Source organism: Lagopus leucura, unplaced genomic scaffold, assembly GCF_019238085.1.
Source record: "Lagopus leucura isolate 7727_CA_CO unplaced genomic scaffold, USGS_WTPT01 Super-Scaffold_73, whole genome shotgun sequence".
Taxonomy (NCBI): Eukaryota; Metazoa; Chordata; class Aves; order Galliformes; family Phasianidae; genus Lagopus; species Lagopus leucura.
In genome coordinates, this window is record NW_024962252.1 from 45125188 (window position 1) to 45139975 (window position 14788).

The window sequence follows — 14788 nt, forward strand, 5'->3', positions numbered from 1 at the left end:
AAGAGTGGCAACAACTAGCGCCTAATAGATGTTTACTTTTGTTTGAAGCCAAATGTCTCTCATTTCAGTCATGCTGCTTTAATGTCTTAAATACTTCACAGGCTTTTGATACTCCCTGCATGATTTTGCTCTCAACTGTGCTGTTTTTAAAAAGTATGCTGCTGAAGTAGCAGAGCTGTTCACACAAATTTCTGTAGTGTACTCTCAGTGTAGACTAGTGCCTAAGGATATTTTCCATCACAGCAAGGTTAGAGCAGAATCTTTTTTTTCTCTATGCTAATGGCCTGACCAAATCACTTGGCAGAAGGGGTGGAATAGTCAATAATATGTTGTCTACTTTCATATATGTGAATAAACAATATTCAGTCATCAGCAAAGAGCAAGTAACAAATGTCAGCAGATATGTGGCCTTTGATTTAATGTTCAGGTTAAATATTCTGTCGTCTGTATGGTACTGAATGTGGATACCTTTCCTGTTGACTCAACAAATATTAATCAGAAGTGGTGAAGGACGCAATCTGTTTTGTGACTTTGACAGTGAAGGGCTATGAAAGTCCACTGTGATCAAGAATCCTTTTATCACCACATCACTGTGAAACACAAAAAATATTCAAAGTCCTTCCCAGACTGCTGAATTTGCACAAAAGCCCCTAGGTGCTTCCAAACCACTTACACTTTGTATTTACCTGGCTACAAAAAACCACAATACCTGTAGCTGCTCTCTGCTCTGATGGGCAGAAACCAAACTGTTTCTACAAAGATTTTCCCTCCTGCAAAGTCCATCTGCATATCCTTCTGGTCAAGATTTTTCTAGAAATAGCCTAGTTATCATGCAGCTGCCCATCAGAGTGGAAAGCAGTTCATGCTCCTGAACTCAAGAGCAATCATCTTCTTACACAGCTGACAAAGCTGACTTAATCTCCGTATTTGAGTAATTTGGCAGCAGTTCCAATCAACCATACCGAGCTGCACTGCAACACATTTGACAGTCTTTAGGAAGTGCTACTACTCTTGGCGATGCTGCACCTTGTTTCTAGGTGGCTAACTGTAGAACTTCATTTAGCACTCTGTCAGAGATGACAAGCAAATAGTTTAATAAATTGTTGTGATGTTCCTCCCAACAATGTCAAATTACATTTCATTTAGTTAAACGTGTTTGAATAGATAAAGAGAAACATAGTGATAACTGATTTTAGGGCCATAAATGGCTTTCATAAATATCAGTGACCACACTTCTAATCTAGATGTTGCTGGAGTTCTATCCTCTTTTGTAATGAAAAGACCTGCTTGTACTTCCTGTCCAGATGCACTGTAAGAAGCTTTACTGCTCAAAAGTATTTTGTCTCATATAGGTGTACAAGCAAAATGGGCCAGTGAAACAAGTTCTATCAAAATATGACAGTTCACCCTCTAAACACTTGCAAAATTATGTCCAAATTCACTTAAGCATGACAAAAAGATAGAAACATAAGAAGAGACAAGTAAGAAATGTTGAAAGAACAGAAAAAAGGGAAGATTAAAAAAAAACACTGCAGCCCTGGCAAATAGTTATTTTAAAGGGTCATTTTAATGGTATATGTATTATAAGAGAAATCAAAGATTTTCTACTGAAGTTAGGATTTTAATAATTTTTGTAGGAACAGTAAATTTCTACATATTCTTCAACAATGGATGCAAAACATCGACTGCTCTCAATATGATTAATAATGAAGCAATATTCACTATAGCTAGAGACCAAAGAAACCAGGAAATCACTAAAAAGCATATATACTTAGATGTTCCTCTTTCACTTAGAGCAGCAAATGATATACCAACCATTTTCTAATATTTGAATGTTAACTAGAAACAGCTGAGGTCTTACATTTGAAATGCTTACACTTTGGTTCCTCCAAGGTTTCTAAGGATTCAATCTGCTTATAGCAACCACACAAAGTAATTTATTAAGCATCTATGACAAAAGCAATAATGCAACATCTTGAAATCATGGAAAGCTAATATTTATTATACCTTTGGGCTCAGGATTCTCTCATGATGATTATTGGTTGATGATTAATGAGACCACATTAGTCTATTTCCTCTTACAAAGTTACTAATTAAAAATCAAAATGTTCAAAGACTAAATTAATACAGGAATTTTTGCATGCACTAAATAAAATTCCCTACGCAATGTATCTTAAAAAAAAAAAAAAAAAAAAAAAAAGGTATCTAGGAAAGCTGTTAGATTTATTCATTGTATTTATTCTACTTTTTATCTCACCAAAAGCTGTCAACAGCTCTTTCAAAACATAGGAATAGAACCAAAGTCTTGAATACTTAGGAAAGGGGACAGAAACTAAGAATTACTTCTGTTCATAATTGTTCTCAGAAGTAGAATATTAGCTTTAGGTCAGGGACAAACTAATGAAGCTGATTATACACAAATATAATTGTATTATAGGTTTTGTGTCTGGAAACCTGAAGGTGCCCCTCAGTTAACTGCTAAAACTGTTTCCATTTTTGAAAACTTCATCAAGCAAGTAAAAATCTCTTTGTGAGACAAAAATTCTGGAAAGGATAACCAAATTTTAAACACACTGAGTTTCTACTATGAATGAGTGAAAGGAAGGATGTGACTTTGGTAACATCTGCATTATTTCCTAGATTTAGATTGTCATTAAGGTCTCCAGAACTTACTAAGTTGGTACAGCCAAAAGTTATTTTACAGGCACTGATCCAAATATACAAACAGCACAGACAGGAGCTTCATTTCATATACATTTAACATCTGATCATCTTCTCTCATTTGAGCATTAATCAGTAAAACATACATATATAAACATTCCACTACAGGAGGTCATTTAACTTTCACAAATTTCCCTGAGAGCAGAAACATTATCAGGAACAATTTCAAGAAAATAATTATGGTCTAGACAGACTTATGACTTCTGAAGACTTAATCCAAAGCATATTAATGTCAGCAAAAAACTCCCATTGACATCAATGGTCTTTGGATCAATCCCCAACTGCTATGGAAATTAATTCAGAGCAATAATGAGGGTGAACTAAACGCACACTTGTAGTTGAAATGTTACCACCCAGACCTTTTTATTTCTCAAATCAGATTAAAAAGTAATTTTCTGCTATTTCACAATTACTTCCAGATGCGCATCATCTCAAATAGCATTTTCATCCATCTGTATGAACCAAATGTGCTGAGAGATGGAGAGTTTCTATGCTGCCTGAACTAGCAATACAAATGCAAACCAAAAGGGAAAAGAATTTTGGAGGTGATGAAGTTCATGTTTTAAATGCAGAGTGATAAAACTTGGTTTACATTTATCACTCCTAAATACTTTGGAATAGAGCCAATTCCACCACTTCTTTACTACTACAGTAGATTTCTTCTAATTATTTTCTTTTCTCTAGTCTTCAAAACAAATTAATACATGTAAATCAGTGTTAGCCTCAAAGCTGGCAGCCTAAAAACTGTCAGAAATGTCAACTTCATATTTCCTCTGCTTAATAACAGTTCTGCTGACCCTTAGTCCTCTTAAATGTCTGTTTACGTGCTAAATAATTTGAAGCATCACTGTTTTATGACCATGTTAATCTAGTTTCATTCCGTTAGCAGTTGATAAAATTTTAGATTGTAAAATCCAATGTAATGCACTGGTGGAAACCCATTCAAATTTTTACACGTTCAAACTCAGCTCTAAAATATACCGATCAGTCTTTAACATGATGTGTTACTCTCAAGTGCCTGTCATGGAAATGGTGCATCTTGCATTCATTCCTACAGCAGCAGTTTGGTCAGACAGGTCCAGTTACCATATATTCATAGTGGGATGAGCATACAAGTTGAACTCTGCCTAACCAAATTGGATTCAGTAAGTTTGAGAACTTTATATTGGAAATTAAATGTATTGCCTTTTAGCTGAGCAATGCAACATTCCTCATCTCTTAATAAACGTCTGACCTATTACCTTAATCTCTATTATTTGCTACCTTAATCTCTATTTGCTAAAAGTATTCAAGTTCATTTTCTGGGCCATCCTTGTAATGGAAGTAGTGATTTAGATATGTTACACCCAACATCTGCGCCACAAGGAGTTATTTTTAGCATAATTTCCTTAAGAATCAAAGCTTTCATTCTCTCTCACCACATCTATTAACTTAAGATTCTCTTGGTGAATTCAGTCCAATCTGCAAAAGGGCAAAAGTCACAAAACCATCAAATTCTTAGAAGCTTTGTGAAAACAGGTGCCCAGATATAGAGGAAATCCCATATTATACTAAATCAGGAAATGCTCTGGAGAAAACTTTTCAAATTGTTGCTGTTTCAGTATTTTCTTCCAAGAAAATTAACTCAGTGTTTTAATACTCCAGACACTAGTAAGCATTTCAACTTATTCTAAAAATAAACATCTTTCAGACAAACTCACGCTTCAGTACATTTTGTTATCAGAAGTGTATAAGATCAATGCACCTGCAATACATAGATGGAAAAAGTATGAGAACTTCAGTTTAAATGCACTGACTTTCATCAGTTTGACACCAGTAAATAAACTATTTAATCAGTTTACAGAGGTAGGAGGTAAATCTTGGGAATGATATGTGCAAAACCCTTTATGCATTAAAAGGGTTTGAACAAATTTTTGAGAAGTACATTTTAATTTTCAGTTTCTCAGAAAAACACTTTGTTACAACCAACTCATTAAAGCCATAAGCTTTTAATTGGAACAAGTATTAAATTGAAAGAAGCAATAGAAAAGATGGTGCTGACGTGCAACAGCAGTACTTTAAATGCCTGCCTGCTTATATTTAAATTTGCTTTTACAGTGCTTATCAATATGCAATTAGAAAGAGACAGTGTAAGCACTGCTGGGCCTTTGAAGAGTAGTGCACTTCAGCATTTGTTAGGTCCTCTCTTGTTCATGCTATTGGAGTCTTTCAAACAACTCTCATGTTGTTTCAATCAAGCAACCAGAATGAATAGCTACATAAATACAGTCAAAGCAAAAGATAACAATAAGCAGAACGACTAAGTCCTCGTTTGAAGATGAAACTATTTTTGAGTGAGTAGTATGTGATTAACCTGCTGTATGTGAGGTCAATACGATTTATTCTAAGTGCTGAGTAGTCAGTTCAAGCCTTGGGCCACACTTGTTATTAAGCATACAAGCTTTCCTCAAATCAGCTTCCCCTAAGCCTATCTAACGCCGTGATTTACTTATGAAAATTAACTACTGTGTCCTTCATATAAATGAAGGAAAAAATCTCCATTGCCACTGGTTGGAAATAGTCGTTAGCATAATGGATGGTTTAACTAAGTGTTGTTACTAGTCTTCAGCCCACCTATCCGCTGCCTGCAATGCCTCAGCTGCCTAAAAGTAGATCTTGAAAACCATAGAAGGAAGGAAAAAAAAAAAAAAAAAGGTGCCCTGAATTTGTCTAACTTCCGAGTATTGCACAGCACCCTCTTTAATGCAATACCAAAGAATAAAAAGTGGCAGCCTATTACATTTTAAGAAAAGCAAGTGGTTCAAAATACAGGAATGGTACTGGTTTTGGTTCAGTCATTTAACAAAAACTCCACATTTCATTAAAACGCTATTTTGCTTGGGGGAAAAACCTCTTACCTTTGGTAGCTATTCGAACACACTGAGTTTTGGTTTCCTGTTGAGAAGGGAAAATTAAAGAAAAAAGTCAGAGCAGTTTTCTTTTTCATGCCTTCCCCATTCCATAAATTAATCCTAGACCTGCCAATCAGCTGAGGACACTGAATCAGGAAGCTCAGGGCTTTGGTCTTAGCAGGGGAGAAGGCTGAGTCATTTTGCCTTTACAGAAGAAACAAGATGGATAAAACCTGCCTAGGCATGGAACTTCACTGTCCATGATAATGATGGGGAGAGAAGATGTAGCAAAATTACAAATTATTCAAATAAAATTTAAATCACGCCATGAGAATCCAGTGAGATTACAGTGGAAAAAAGGGGGAGAATTGTTGGTCATAATTATTTCATGGCATAGAAATACAGCAATAAGGTACATTTGTTTAGCACTGTGCCCAAACTAAATTGTCTTGCTGCATACAGGCATGCTCAGGCACACCTGAAGCATTCTGTCATATCCTCTCCTTGATGCTTCTGAAGGTGGAATTTGCAGGGAGGCAGCCCAGGTATCTGTTCACATATGACATACTGGAACTACAACCTGTATGTTCTGTCCAGAAAAGACAGTGATTTGACAGGGATATGCAAAGATAATTTTTATGTAGTTTGATTATTACTTTTCTTCCTTCAGAAATTTGGTCAGCAACTGAAGCAATTAAGCAATTAAGTTAAGCACACTTTACACAACTTGAACAAATAAGAGGCATCCATAAAGGTATTTTCTGATCCTTTTGAAAAATGTGTAGTAATTTTAAAGGCAAACACACTGAAATAGTGTAAGGTTGAGTGACAGGATGCAGCCATTGCTATATTATATCATACTAAATGATATTATCATATAATCAGAAAATATCTTAATGACAGCTTCATTTTACGACGTGTGCTTCATGTAGTCCTGCCACCACCAGCACTGCCTCCTCAGTGGATCCCCTGGGCTCTTTTTCCTCCTAAAGATCTAAGAGTAACTTTTGAAAACAGTATGTAAAGAATGAGCCAAGTCATGAGGGGAGGATGCTCCACAAAAACAACTTTTCAATCTAAATGAAAGCTCCATGAAAGCTATCAACAAATTTTACCTAACTAGTATTGTCACAAGTGACTGGATTTACTGGTTTACCCTTGTTCAAAACATCTAATAACATCACAGTGCAACCCTCATCCCACTCCCACAGAGCACACTATACTTTCTGTTGACTATCTTGGTGATCCTCCCGGATTACAGTAAAACATCTGTTTAAATATTCTGTAGCCCAGAGGTTGTGTTTCAACCACTAGATCTGCATCCAGGCAGAATGCAGTGCAACTCCAGCTTCTAAAACATCCCTTCAAATCTCTCTAGAAACTGAAATCTGATCCTAAGTTTTAAATCATACCAGAGAAAATCATTTCAGTATTAAACCCTCTCACAAACTGAAGTTTGAGGTTCAGGTAAAATGTATTTTGTTTTTCCTTATCCTCTACTGTCTGTCAAATTGTAAAAACAAAATCTTATTTGTATATTTAATATTTTTTGTTCTTTCTTGCAGTTATTTCTTAGGGTAATTAAATGAATTTCCTCATGATTTAGACTGCTGGAAGCCAACAACAAAGGGAATTACACATAGAAAGTAAGGGACATAGAAATGTGTAACTAGCACTTGCTTTTTATTTTGCATTGTTTGCTTCCTAGAGTTTTACAGATGAAAATCAGAACAGGCGCTTCCATCAGAAAAAGCTTTCAGCTTTCAAACAGCTCTAGTAAACAGTTTCTGCTTTTTCTTCACCCTGACTTGATGCAATTGGTTCTCATAAGCAGAGGTAGAAAGTGAGATGTCTTCAAAAGGCACCAAGGCAAAGCCCCTTTGCTAACAATGGTTTATTTGATCACAGCAGAGACCCCAAAGGAAGGGCATACATGGCTCCTGCTACCTTCCTGCTCCTGGTGAGCACCAGCTGCTGTCAATATTGCTATCAAGCAGCCCCTTTCTGGGTTACCTGGATACTTCTTGTGGAGAGTCTTACAGCAAGTCCTCCAGTTTTCTAAACTAAAGACTGAAAATCTAAATTTTTAATTATTTGAGGTTTCTGTGCCTACCACTTTTACCTTTACTTTCCTTTGCAAGAGAAAAACAATTCAGGAGCAAGAGCATGTTGCCTGCAGAGCCATGGTGTTCCTCCCACCTGGAGTGCACTGTGATGTTTAACTTCCTGCCGCTTTCTTCTCTTTCATATGCACAGAGCCAGCCACAGTGCTCAGCAACAGGGCTAAAAAGGAAGCACTGGGGAGGTAATGAAGGTGAGTGACAGCCACACTTTGAATGCTGCACAGCAGTTGAACATTCCTGAAGCAGACTTTGCCATAAAGGCTCTCAGAAACACACCATGGGTATGGAGTTACTTTTACTCAAGCCAATTTTTTTACTTTTTGAGGTTCGAGTGAGACTCTCCATAAGTTTATAACTCTTCATCAGCCTGCTCAGCAGCCTGATTCTGTTTATCCTGCAGTAATAAGAGTTGCAGTTGAGAGAGTTGGGGAAAGAACAGAGGTTGCCATTTACCAAGAAGACAAAGCACTCATAGTACTACATTTGGATAATTACTGTTTACAGTATATAAATTTATAGTATATCATATATACTATATACTAGTATATACATATATACAGTATATATATATTAGCGTATACATATAGCATACACGTATACTATATACTAGTATGTACATTATAAATAAAATATATATGCATATTACTAATATTGCTGCTTATATTATTATATCTACTATATTATATAAATTACATAAATATATAGCATACAATATATACCATTAGTATATTATTATGTTATGTATAAAATATATATTACTAATATACAAATTAGTAATATAGTTATTATATATTATTGTAATACATTATACTTGGCATAAATATTAATTTTTATAATAACTTATATTACTAATATGAGAGGTATTAAACTTTCAAGTAGTAACATTTACTATGACACAAGGATGGCGTGAAACATGAATGGCAGGCTACCATACTGTCATAGCATGGAAACGAAGGGTGCTACTTCCAACAGGCCCAGCTTGGACAGCTCTCATGATAACAGGCACACATCTTTGACTTCCAGGAACAAGGTGTGGTTGCCACTCACCTTCTCAACACTGCTCATGGCCTGGAAATAGATGTTGTAGCCTTTCCGAGGAGCCAGTGGTGGATTCCAGAAACCCTGGTAGGTCCTGTTGTCACCCACAGTGAAAGGGGCAGGCTCTGGCAGGTTTCCAGGGGGCAGCTCAGCAGCAAAGTAATATGGTGATCCCCCACTGAGAGCCGTCTGGTAGGTGATGGGGATTTGGTAGCATTCCATGGCACCTGTCTCTCGCTTCGTTCGGTGTGGGTGCAGCTCCTCAACAACGATCTGGTAGGCACTAGAGAAACAGAGGAAAAATGTGTACTCTTAAAGTCACCTGCTATGGCCAAGTGTCTAGTCTAGTAAAAATGTTTACCTGACTGCTTTGCATAAACTTCAGCCAAAAAAAAAAAGTGGAAAAAAAGAAGAGGAAAAAAAAAAAAGACAGTGGATGCACGGATGCAGAGAAGACACAAAGATACAAAGATTAGATAGCAAAGCTGTTTAATTCAGCCTCTGAAAAGTAGCAGCATCTATCCTTCCAGGAACAACAACAATACAAGTATATCTACACAACTCCCTAACAGTGATTTTTTTTTCCTTTTGAATAAACACAAGAATTAATCTGACTTTAAACTAGATTAAACTCTTCGTCTGATAACTGGAAACATCTGAAGTTAGCATTTTCCTTTGCAATGATATTAGAGAAAGCTCAGCTTCAAGGCCCAACATAATGACTGCCTCCAGGCTGTGCTTGAAACACCAATTTGCAGTTGTCATATCATTAGAGACAGAATGTGCTGACAGGCTTCTCCACCTCTTGACCTTGCTGTGGCTTCTATCTTGGCTCAGAGCTATGCAGATCTAAAGTACAAGTGACATGCCATAATGCAGGCACAGATGGACAGAAATCTGTCCATTCCACCAAGATAGACTGCCTCATTCCTCTACAGTTGTCAATGATAAAATGTTAGAAACTGCTGAAGCAGATGGCATTGGGCCTATTAAATCACCATCCCAGCCCCCCGGTACCTATCTTGAAATGGTCTGTGGGTTGGTCACTTTTCAAAATCACCTTCTCAAAATAGAACAGGTAATGATAATTCTTCTCTCTCCTTCAGGGGAACTACCTAACTGCAGTATGCTACCAACTCATTATCATACTGTAGGGAACCTGCTTTGGCAGGGGGGTTGGACTCGATGATCTCTGGAGGTCCCTTCCAACCCTTACAATTCTGTGATTCTGTGATCTCTCCCTGCTCTTCAGAAGCAGAGCTAGGTACACAGAAGTTGTGTACTGAGAACAGGAAGCAATTCTTCAGTTTATAAGAAAGAAAAAAAAAACAGCTGTTTGCATTCTAAGAACTGTATGAACAAGTATATATGTATGTATACAATACATACATACTCAGTTAAACTCTCATCTATGTGTAGATACATGAGAGGATACATGAAAGACCTTCTTACAAACACTCAACTCGTTATCAGGATTAATAAAATAAATATGTCTAAGAGCACAGATGAGACCTGAAGCATCTCAGCTAAATAAATATAATTTTCTGTTTTGGTTTTGTTTTAAAGATTTCAAAACAGAAAAACTAAAATCAAGGGGTGTTCTGGAAACTTCACTGCATTGCTGCAGGGACTCCAAAAGGCAAAGATAAAGGCAAGACAATCCTCATTTTTCCAGAACTTATGGGGCAACATTAAATTATTTTGTCAATTTTCTCTGCTACCAGTGCCCGGAAAACCTAATAACTGCAGTGGCAAAGATGAAGTGTGATACTGGAGAATGGAATAAATGAGAGAGAAAAAATAAGAAACTAGTCCAAAGACCTATCCTCTTTGGAAAGAGTTTCTGGCAGTATTTTCCTGCAACATTGTAGGCTAACAAGACACACAGGAATATAACCATTTACCTCTGGGCCCTTGGTGATGCCATCTGTTAAAACCCATTTACTAACACTCTGGTGATTCCAAAGCAACATTCAGTGTATGATATGTTACTCTGCATACTCATAACAGAAAGGACACTTCACTGTAAGATGCAAAGAAAGAAGACAGAGCTAAATTTGCATAATGAAAAGTGAAGTGCATGCTGGCTGCAAAGACCGTAAGGGATCAAGGTTTAAATGGCAGTTTAAAGGTAAAGGTTTGCTAGTCCATGTGTTTTTTTTTTGTTTGTTTGTTTTTTTAACATATATTACTAGTCCTAAATAGGTGAGGAGCCCCCCAGCCGACATTTTGCATGAAGAGATTATTTTTCAGATCAAAACCCTTTTTGTTTACTGATGAAAACCTGTATAGTCCCTCTCAACCAACCTGATAAAGGACAAATTAAGATGCCCCTGCAACAGACCCTTCTTTTTACCCCTCCCCCAAAACCCCATCTCAAATAGGTATTGCAGTGGTAAACGTGTTGTTTGTATTTCATAGGCATTAGTATCAGCTAGAAAATTCTTTCTGTGCATCTAGTGGAGACACAGCATCCTTTGCTTAGACAGGTGCCAGACTGAACAGCAGCCCAAGTTACAACCTGTAGCTTGATTGACAGCTGTGTTTTAGCCGTTTCCTGCAGTGGCCCACTTGCTCAATTTTGTTGTGTAATGAAAACAACCTAATTCTGCATATGGAGGTATCGGGAACATGTTCCCAAATCACAGAAAATAAATCTCATCATTAAAAAGTTGTCTACACTGATTCTGATCTATGCTCTCTCTAAACTTCATTTGAAGCAGGATTTGAAAGAAGATGTACAGGAGATTGTTTTGCTGATGGTCAGTCAGAATGATCCTTTAGAAAAACTACAGTGGTAAATCATGTCTTTAAATGAATCACTGAAGCACAATTGATGCTACTGACTGGGATCTAATCAACCAGACTGATGGCAAAACACTATTCTTCACAGAGAGCCCAAGCCCAAAAAGTGCTGTTTTCTTTTGGATTTCTAGTATGCAATTTGATTTAAAACTTCAGAAGATCATAAAACAAGCTAGAATAGATTAAATGATAACACTTGAAGAGGAAGATATAATTAGAGTCACATTTAGAATTGCGATGACTATGGCATGTAGTGTCTTAAAGAAATGACTGACAGCCATGTGGAAATTTCAGTTGGGTTAAGGAACATCTGTTTTGTAGGGGCTGTGCTGATAGAGAAGCAGAGGTACAATAAAACATGGTCATAATGTAATTCATTTCATAAAAGAGTACAAGACTGTAAGCTTTTCTTTCTCTATAATTTTATTCATTCATGCATTTATTATTATTATTTAACACGGGCCTATTGCTATTAAATAAATTGATCATTTGACAGCCTGCAGCTCCTGGGATTTTAAAAAAACAGCCGTATTCTTCAGTGTCAGGCTGAAGAGCAGCGTAAGAGACCCTGCTCTACTCAATCACAGCTTCAGGTATGGTGATACATTTTTGCCATCTACCTGGTAACATACATTATGATAGCAAGACAGGCTTATAGTAGAAGAGCAACTACAGTGTGGGTGGAATGAAGCTTCAGTAAAACTGGTCGAAATCTTTAGTGACACCAGTTCTGAATTTGAGTACTACATTTCTCTCTCCTTTTAAAAAGCTGCTGAAAAAAAACTGATTGCAATATACAGGGAAGGAACAATGTCTTATGCATTTTTCCTGGAGAACATTCCTCATTCAGAACAAAGAATAGAACACCTATTTTAAGAATAAAGCTCAGCTTCCTGGTTACAGTGGAGGATTTATTTTGTGTGTTTCCCGATATTAGAAATTCAATGTAATTTCCTGGGTATTCAAAATCAATTAAAGTTGAGAAGGAAGATGGGAGACTGGAAGAAAGATGCACTCTTTTTTGAGAATATACTCAAACAATAGTTACTAATACTCTATTCAGCCATCCCTATCAAACTTTTGATTAACTTTTAAAACAATAAGTAACAGTAAGCAGTGGGACTAAATGTGGGAGCCCCCTGCTGTGCGTACAAATATGCTGCAGAACAGTCTGTGTAGAAAAGATGGGCATCACCACAATCAGTGGATCCCAGTCGTGCTGTTAAATATGCTCTGGGCAAAACTACTCTGGTTCCTCCAGGAACCAGGTGCAAGACTTGAAAGTTTTGGTATTGCATAGAGAGAGGTATCATGTTTTTAAAGAGGGGCAGCTTTGCACATGGCCAGCAGCAAGAAACCAGGAAGGTTTTAAAAAGCACATACAGAGGTGCATAGTGAGTTTAAGCACTTGTGTATTATGGGAGTGGTTTCAGATCTCAGGTCTGGTTTCCACTGTATCAATTTGACACAAACCCTGCCTTAGCAACTAAGTCCAGGACATCTTATCATTCTCCACTCTGCGCAAAAATCCTAGGTTTGCTCCAGGGCAATCTTTCAGAAACTCCAGATGTATAAGGTTACAATTTTATTTACATCAATATCTCCTTCAGAGGAAACTAATTTGGCTGATCTCCTATGACACAAATAAATAACTGAACTATATTGATCATAAGGATGACTGTGTGATAAGGATATAAAAATGCTTGTAGGCATATGACTCACCCACACAATATCCAAGTAAAACAAACATTCCTCTTAATAGAAACAGATTCATAGGGCTCAGGCACCTTGCTGGACACCAGTTGAACCACAGTAATTGGCAATGCAACACAGAACAAAATGCATTAGCGCATATTTCTTCAAATACACAAGGGCAAGAGCATGAAAAGGTTTTGATGCTCAGTAGCTAATTAACCCCCAATTACTCGGCTCTGTCCCTGAATCTTCCTGATGCAGCTGTATCAGTAAAACATAAATGGAATTAAGTAACATAAAAATTTTGCATTAAAAAGTAAAAGAAAAAAGTGGGATGTAGACTAATCTTTGCAAACAGAATTAAATTATCTCTCAATAGAGAGCAGAAAGGGAAAGACCCCTGAAGTTAACATAAATGACATATTTTAATATGATTATGGGACACGCCAAATAAAATTTAATAGCTTGCTACTACGAAGCACTCTGAGGGAAAAAAAAGGTCAAATAGTTTGTATTTATCAGTATTTTTCTCCCATTTCCTCTGGGCTTTCAATTTTCCAATCATACATATGTGCTACAGAACTGATGAATTGAAGCACTGGAGAGGAAGTGTTATTTTCAAATCCATTTTCTGACAAACACCTTTCAACCTCATATTTCGCAGACACTGAGAGGAAGTAAAATGAAATGATAATGGATAGGAGGTAGTCCTGAGGACCCTAAATCAAACAAGATGGACAGCTGGATGATTAAGGTCATGAATATCTTTTGGGACAAAAAAAAATCTCTCATTAATTACAGGTGTATTGGCAAGCTCAATTTCGCTAAGAAAAACAACAGTAACGTCAAATGAATATCACTTAGAAATGAATAGCTTTATCAGCTTCAAGACAGCGTATAATCAGCTAAAGATCAGCTAAAGAACTTCTTCTTGATTTCTTTAGTTTTTACGTTTGTGTGTGTGTGTGTGTGTTTTGTTGCTTTTTTTTTTTTTTTTTACCTGATAGGAGCACCTTTGGCTTGTGCTGGTCTCAAAAGCACAGTTATTGTAGTAGCAGTTTCATTGAGAGACGCATCAACTCCTTCATAGTCCGGTAAAGTGGGAGCTGATTAATGTTGAGTGGGAAGGAAAACAATAAGAAACAAATCAGCAAAAAGATTTTGAGTTTTTATGACATCGTGGCTGTTCACAATACAATAAAAAGGCATGATATTCATCAGCTACGTGACCCTTTTTTAATTATTTGAGTGAAGCACTACTTTTTATTAGAACAACAACTGATAATCCTTCTCCCCATCAAGTCTCCCTTCCTCAAGTGAGGGAGGATTTGACTCCTAAGAAACCCCAAGAACACAAAATCTGTCTTCCCTCTTTCTTTCAAACAAGTATATTTACAATCCTGAAGACCTACATCTACCACCTCTCTTCCTTCTCCAATAATGCAGTCATCCAGTTTAGCTATGCTACTTTGTTCTGCCATAACAAACTTGTCATAGCACTGACTAGTTATGTTG

General features: G+C 36.8%; 1 protein-coding gene across 4 annotated transcripts in view; it reads right to left on the reverse strand.

Moving 5' to 3' along the window:
* PTPRK (protein tyrosine phosphatase receptor type K) overlaps positions 1 to 14788 on the reverse strand; it is a 350623-nt gene that overhangs the window by 58681 nt on the left and 277154 nt on the right. For all 4 annotated transcript variants that reach the window (XM_042875740.1, XM_042875725.1, XM_042875733.1 and 1 more), the window contains exons 11-13: positions 14274 to 14379; positions 8783 to 9056; positions 5619 to 5655 (exon numbers count right to left, since the gene is read on the reverse strand). In XM_042875740.1, coding sequence (XP_042731674.1) covers positions 5619 to 5655; positions 8783 to 9056; positions 14274 to 14379 — 417 coding nt within the window. The remainder of the gene's footprint in view (positions 1 to 5618; positions 5656 to 8782; positions 9057 to 14273; positions 14380 to 14788) is intronic.